Below are 7337 nucleotides of genomic sequence, written 5' to 3' on the forward strand. Positions count from 1 at the left end.
TCAAAAAGACACAAAATCACCACTAAGAGACCCAGAACCACAGAGAGATGCGTAATGACAACCAGAAAGAAATGTCTGAAGAGCCATAAAGTCTGTGTGTCTTGCTCCGATGTGGCCGAGCCTTCCTCACGTCGGTGAGGAAGTGCCCGCCCCTCCCCCCCCCCGAAAAAAGATCCCGAGACACAGAAAATGTAAACACATGCACACTGATGCTATTATTCTCCACAGACCCGGAAAAATAAACAATATCACAAAGCGGGAACGAGAAAGAAAGAAAAAACAGTCTAATATTGACAAAAGCCTTTTGTTTTTTCGATGTTTCTTTCCGTCTTTGTGTGTAAACGACGTGTTCGCCTTCGCATCGGGCGGCTCTCGCTATCGGATCTTTGGGCTCCAGCAGGTTTCTGCTTGTCACTCAGACGGTGTGTCAGTTTCATCCGTCTTGTGTCAGGCTGCGCGTTGTGAGCCGGTGTGGCTCCCGGGGGCCACCGTTGAGCTTAAGAGGGGCCAATCCCCCCCCCGGATGCATTTTCAAGCTTCACAATTAGTAAAAAAAAAAATGGGGTTTTGCTTTCTAAATTGTCAGAACATTGTTCTGTCTGACCAACCGTCTAAAGCCCACATTCAGTTTACTGTCACAAAGATGGATGTGTAATGCTCGACATTCTTACTTGAATGCATATTTAACACTTAGCATTAACCTCTTTACATGTCAGGCTTTGTGTACATCTTTATTATCTATATTTTGCGATAAGTTGTTCTCATTATATTTGCTATTTGTACTGAAACTGCTGTACAACAATGTGTCTTTTTCTACCATCTAACTCTTATTTAAGTGTAATACAGGTTGATTATAAATATCAATAGAGACATTTTGTTCTATTTGAAAAGTCCTGGCTTGGAACACTGACTCTATCAACCATATAAGATATCTACCTTTTTCTTTTCTTTTTATCTACTCTAATCCCCCCTTCTCCTTATCAGGAGGTGGCAGTTGGCGAGCGCACCCGGGGCGGGCGGCTGCTGGAGGAGCCGAAAATGATGCTATTCCGGGGGAACACGTTCAGCCTCCAGGTGTCCATCCAGGACGTCCCACAGTTGCTCTGGAGCATCAAACCTTTCACCACCTGCCAGGTAGGCAGTTTCTAAGAGTCCTGCGAAAACAGTCACACTCAAAAGTTCATTTGTGAAGATGATGTGTTAGAGTCATAAACGTTTATTTGCCCAGAGAGTTTATGTTCTGCAATAAATCCAAAATCCAATGTGTCAATTTTTGGAGAGAGGACCAGTGCGACGCTAACATCCGGGGGTTGGCCTCAAAAAATGTTTAATACGTCGCCTCAACTGTGACTTTGTGTGATAACAGTGTAAAATGCATGTATCTGAATGTGCACCTCTAATGTAAACCCAGAGAGAAGCTGTGCACCTTCATCTTCTCAGCTTCCTCTGTTGCTCCATCAGAACGGCCTCCGCTACCAGTTTCCTTCTTTTTTTCTTGCTCGGTCACATCAAAGCAAAAGGACAGCACCAAGGGCACAGCAGGGGATCACTAAGGCTAGCTATGTACCCCTCCACACACACACACACACACACACACACACCCTTACAAAATTAATTATGACTGCCAGGTATACGCACACACATCTCCTAGTTATCTTCCTAGGGGTCTACATGCTGCATGTTCTGCCCTGTGATGTTTATCCCACCAGTGACATCCTATTAGCAGGATTAGCCCACCGGAGAGTGTCCAGAATAGCAACAAGGTGGTCTTGGAGAGGGAACAGCCACCGTGTGAGGGTCCTACAGGGAAGATGGCTGAAGGCTTTCATTCAGAGACCACTCTTGGTCTAAAAGAGGCTTTCACAAGTAGCCGTCCTCCTGTCTGATGGATCTGAAGAGAGGATGATTCATCCATAAAACTCTGTTTTTGACCTGTTCTCACGGCGCCACTGTCTGGGTCACACAGTCGTGCGTAATGGAAGTCGAAATTGGTCTTTTTTAGATTCCATTTACTCCAAAGCTCTGATACTTTGGTTTTGTTTTTTTTCCGCTGCCACTATTGAGGGAAAATGCTTTGCAAAGTGGGTAAATCAAGGCATCTCCGTCCTAATTCCATCATCACATTACAGGTCCCGATCTAACAGATTGCTGTTTACAAGAATATTCAAGGCATATTATACAAATGTAGGGAAGGAAAACACAACACACTAACAAAGTGGTAAATATGGCTCGGGGAGTCTGAAGTTAGTGCTCGGGCTGTACGCATATTTAGAAAATATTCAGAGGATTATTGTCATTATATGTCATTACTTAGACTGCTTATGCTAATGATGGTAGGTCTGTTGCATGTCCAACTAGCCACACTGTTGGTTAGAATGCAAAAGTAATGCAAAGTTATCTAATTTACAACCAACAATTATGTTCATTGTCGATTAATCAATTAAATTGTAAAAAATATATATTGTTTATGTCCACAACTCAAAGATAATATTCAAATTTTTAAAAAAACTACAATCTTTTTTCTTCTTCTTTTCCTGACAAAATTACTCAAACCAATTAATCACTTAATCACAATATTCATGTTATGGTTGACAATGAAGTGATTGATGGTTGCGGCTCTAAGTTGATTATTTCTCCCAGCCAGCAGTCAGTATGTGTATCATGTATAATTTATTACATTTTTTTGTTGCACTAATGACTCCAGCTCTCTCAGACGGGAGCGGGATGCATTTCCATCCCCCGGGCTCTTAATGCCTGTTGGTGTTCCATCTGACGGGTGAACTGCTTGATTAGGTAACCTCATTGATTGGCTAAAGAGGCCACTCATTTGGGCTTTAATTAATCATGTAAACAGCAAAGTGGGTGACAAAGCGAGACTCAAATAACTGGTGTGTTTTTTTATTTATTTAATGAGTCCGTTTTGATCCTCCCCCCCCGCCCCCGCCCGTTTGATCTCCGCTCCGCAGGAGTTCTCCTTTTCTCAGGTGTGGGCCAGTAGCCAGCGTCCCCTGCAGTGTGCCTTCTCCTTGGAGCGATACAGCCACTCCTCGACCCAGCTCTCCTGCAAGATCGGCATCCGGCAGGTCAAAGGCGAGGAGCAGATCCTCCAGGTCTACACGTCGGTGGTGGAGGTGAGTGGCGCTCGCGGGGATGGGGGGGGCGGCGTGTCCTCGGAGCGCGGGGGGGGGGGGTCGGTCAAGCGGCTTGTTAATAGGTTCTTTTATTACACTGGATGACTCTTGATTTGATTTAAGGGCTTGCTTAATGAGCCTCTCAGGGAGCTCTTCATGTACAGATTGCAAATTGTCTCTCAAAGTCTTTGTCCTTCATATTGAGAATCTCCGCCGCGGTATCAAAATCACCCTGACAACCTCTCTTCTTCTTTTCTCTCTCTCTCTCTCTCTCTCGCCACCCAGAATGAAAAGGGAGTGGTTCCCTTTTTCACGCAGTCAGACTGCACCATCACCTCTCAGACGGGGTCAAGGGCCTTTAAAATCCCCCCGTCCATCCGTCAGCGGATCAGCGCCACCTTTGACACCGCTAACGCCAAGGGGAAGGACTGGCGGCTCCTGGCTCAGAAGCTCCACATAGACAGGTATGAGAGGGGGGGTGCCGAGTTCCAGAAACCTACGTCGTCGTCATCATCATCATCATCATCATCATCCTCATCGCTCTTTAGTGTCTCCAGTTGTCATTTACCACTCGGATGAGTCACGGCAGCTCCGATATATAAATCAGCCTCTAGGTTTTTTTTTTTGGTCCAGGTAATGAAAACGCCGCATTCACTGGTCTCCCCCCTCTCTGTGTAAACGCCGTTCCCACTTTGAATACTATTTTTAATCTGGAATTTAGGCACCGTGTCAGCCCTAATCTTCCATCACCAAACCAGCCTTCAGTAACACGCCACGCTGCTGATTTCATTATAGATCTGGAAACACATGCGCAGAGAGATAGAAAAAGAGATGAAGAGGGAGACGGAGGGAGGAGGGGGGAGGGGGTGTAAGGGCCAAGTTTAGCACAGTCGGAAAACAACCGGAGATAAGATGGCGTGTTTTTTTTGTGCAGAAATAAGAAGGAAGGTCTGCGACCGCTGACAGGCCGGCCTCTGGCAGGAACAAATGCGCTCGTGTCGGCGCTCTCGTCATTAGCGGCGTCTCTGCATGTGCTGCTGCTCCACTTTCCAGAGGTCGCGTGTTTGCGTTTTGGCTGCGGAGCATATCGGTTTGTTTGGAAATGGGGGTGATCTCTATTCGTGGTTCAGAAGAGAAGTCAATAATCAAGAGGAAGATTAGATCTGTGCAGTCAGCTCCCATCAGGCAGTGGAGGGAAGGGAGAAAGAAAAAGAGTTGGAGAAACATGAGAGGGGAAAGTTAGCTGAGAAACTGACAGATACTATGTGATTAAGGAATATTACTTAAAATCGAGGCTGAAAAACAAACGTCTGTGACTGCGGAGCAGGGAAAAAGGATTTCTGAGGGTTTGTTCACTCCGGCCCAGTCATGGGGTTTTCTCCACGTAGTTAAGCAGATCTTCTTGTCATTCTTGTCTCTGACTGTGTGGGAATAAAGCGGGATGGAGAGGGAAAAGAGGGGTAGAAGGCAACAAAGGGAATCCCATCGTAATGAAACAGTGCCCTCTGTTGGATGGGCGTCACAACAGCAAGGCGGAGGGAAATCAATGCCAAGCAAAAGTTGCTTTTCTTTAGTGAACCAGGCGTTCACTGGACCTGGATTTCACTTTACCCAAACTGGTGATGACCTTAAGTAAAAAACTGTATACTGACAATTACTGTCTGACTAAGGGTCCGATTTCTGGAGAGTAAAACATTCACATTTGTATTGTTATGCTCTGAAAACATTTGAGCTGGACATTCAGAAACTACTACATTTTAGAAAAGGAAAATATCTTCTTCAAATAAGAAAGAATGTGTACTCATCACAAGTAGAGGTCCACTACTCCACTGCTAAACACTAGAACAATGCCAGCTTTTGCTACTTTGCTTAAGATAAATAACCCTGATGATAGTGATGTCATCGGGGTGGTCTCAACTTGGACAGCCTGCAGTCTAAACTGAGGGTTGCAGAGTCTGGAACAAGTGAAAAGGTCTAATGAAAGGCTCTCCTGAGTTGCATCATGGGAAATGTCGGATCCAGAGTTTGATATTTCGGCCTCTGCTGCTTTAAATGAGCTCGTTCTTTTTTTTAAGCAGCCTCTGATGAGTCACCACAAGTGTGCGATACTAAATCACTGGAGTACCCCCTTTAAAAAAAGTCTGTCCGTCTTATCATAATTAGAGCGAGGCAATCACTTCATTGCTGAGCCACCATTAACTGGCATTAACTCATTTGTTCTCAGCAATTACGGCTTACCACGTGATCTCCTCTAATATAATGTCCCGTTTTCCCCCGGCCTGTAGGAACCTGTGCTACTTTGCATGTCAAGAGAGCCCATCGTCGGTGATTCTGAGCCTGTGGGAAGCCCAGCACCAGGACTCTGGGGACCTGGACTCTCTGGCCAGTGCCCTTGAGGAAATCAGCAAGGTCCAGTCCCCCAGGACCGCCACTCTCAGAGAAGAACGGGAATCAGAGTTCACCAAACTTGGGTAGGGGCGGGTCTGCGGCAGATAGAAAATAATGATGAACCTTTACTGCATGGACACTGACGATCAGGTGTGCTAGCTAACCTGTGGCGAGGAGGAGGAGGAAGAGGAGGAGGAGGAAGAGGACAGCGGGGGAACTCAGTTACTAAAGGAACACCTCTTCTGAACCAGATAGCACATGCAGACAGACGGGAATCAAGAGACAAAGGAAATGAGTGGGGAAGTCTTTGTGTTACCGAGAAACATTTAAAGAGATTTAAGTATCCCACGCCCCATCTGTGATCGAGAAACGTCAACTCCTGACAAGTTTAATGACCTGTATCCAAGGATTATGGATATCTGTGTGAGGAAGGACTTTTAGACCGACCGCCTATCAGGCTGCTGTCGTGACCTTCCCAGGATCGGATGTGCTGGCACTTGCCCCCAAACGGTCCTCCGGGCTGTCAACAATGTTTTGTGTAATGTCATTTTGTTGTCATTCCTTTTTTTTCCAGATCTCCTAAAGCTTCGTTTTTTGGGGGGTTTTTTTGCTTTCCTGCAGCGTTTCTCTGATGTTAGCGCGGGAGTTTAGAGGAGATAACAGGCAGGGAAGGAGTGTTGGGTGTTCACATGCTGACACTGATTAGCATTTAAAAATGTCCACATGTGAAAGAAAAGAAAAAAAAAGGTGTACGGCTGTATAAGAGATTAACCATAAAAACAGGGATCCCATGGATAAGAAACCCCCACGTGCAGAACACACTGTCAAAGCCACGGCTGCAGAAGAGGATAAGTTATCCCAATGATGTAAATGCAATGCAGCCGGAGGTGCACCGTCACCCGTTATCTCTAACGATCCACTCCTGGTTCACCCTCGCGTGTTAAGATAAGTGACTCTGTACCAGAAGAGGCGGTGGGAACATTAAATACTCTGGCGCTGGTTAAGTGATGTGTGAAGGCCCTCTGGGACTTTTTCCAGATTTTTTTTTTAATTTGAGCTGCCTTTTCATTTTGGGGGGAATCATATACATGGATATCATTATCTGGAGACACTTAGCGGACTCCCCCACTCCTCCCAGCTAGATGTGCCCCCCCCCCCCCCCCCACACACACACACACACACACACACATGATAAAGTGACTTTGTGTTTGAACTCTGTGTTGGCTCATCTCTTTTCATCGACTTAACGAATTAAAGTCTTGAGAAACTGTACGGTGGAGAAATCGGCTGTACAGTAAATCTTCAAAAACTGTATTCAGCAAAGAGATGAAACATTTCAAGACAATTTGTTTTTAGTATGATGTAAAAGAGCCACGTAAGCGCAGAGCCTGCTGTCATTCCTGCTTCGAAGTATTTAAAGTCATAGTTCAGCACGTTTGGGAAATAAGATATTCGCTGTTCTTGCACGGAGTTAGATGAAAGGATTGATACCACTCTGGTAACAATCTGTATTTCTTAATTTCAGCACAAAAGCGAACAAGCTAATTTCCTCAAATCTCAAAACAATTCATTTGATTAACTAAGACTCCCAGTTTCATATTAAAGCTCTGCCGTGGAACAGCGAATTCCCAGTTGATTTGTGTATTAATGGAAATGTACGTAATCACAGAGATACAGTATATGTCATTTGATAGTCTGAGATCCTGGAAGACAGTTTTCAAAGAGCCACAAATGTCAAATAGTCAAACTAGTGTATCAGCAAGAGATCCGTATGGATCAAAGAGCCCCACATGTACAGACGAACCCCCATAAGGTCAC

The 7337-nt window shown here is 45.3% G+C and overlaps 1 protein-coding gene across 1 annotated transcript in view; it reads left to right on the forward strand.

Moving 5' to 3' along the window:
- Positions 1–5606, forward strand: part of LOC117740698 (netrin receptor UNC5D-like) — a 143500-nt gene extending 137894 nt beyond the window's left edge. The window contains exons 15-18 of the mRNA XM_034547230.1: positions 985–1134; positions 2967–3131; positions 3417–3595; positions 5417–5606. Coding sequence (XP_034403121.1) covers positions 985–1134; positions 2967–3131; positions 3417–3595; positions 5417–5606 — 684 coding nt within the window. The remainder of the gene's footprint in view (positions 1–984; positions 1135–2966; positions 3132–3416; positions 3596–5416) is intronic.
- The last annotated feature ends 1731 nt before the right edge of the window (positions 5607–7337 follow it).

Source organism: Cyclopterus lumpus, chromosome 12 (assembly GCF_009769545.1).
Source record: "Cyclopterus lumpus isolate fCycLum1 chromosome 12, fCycLum1.pri, whole genome shotgun sequence".
Classification (NCBI taxonomy): domain Eukaryota; kingdom Metazoa; phylum Chordata; class Actinopteri; order Perciformes; family Cyclopteridae; genus Cyclopterus; species Cyclopterus lumpus.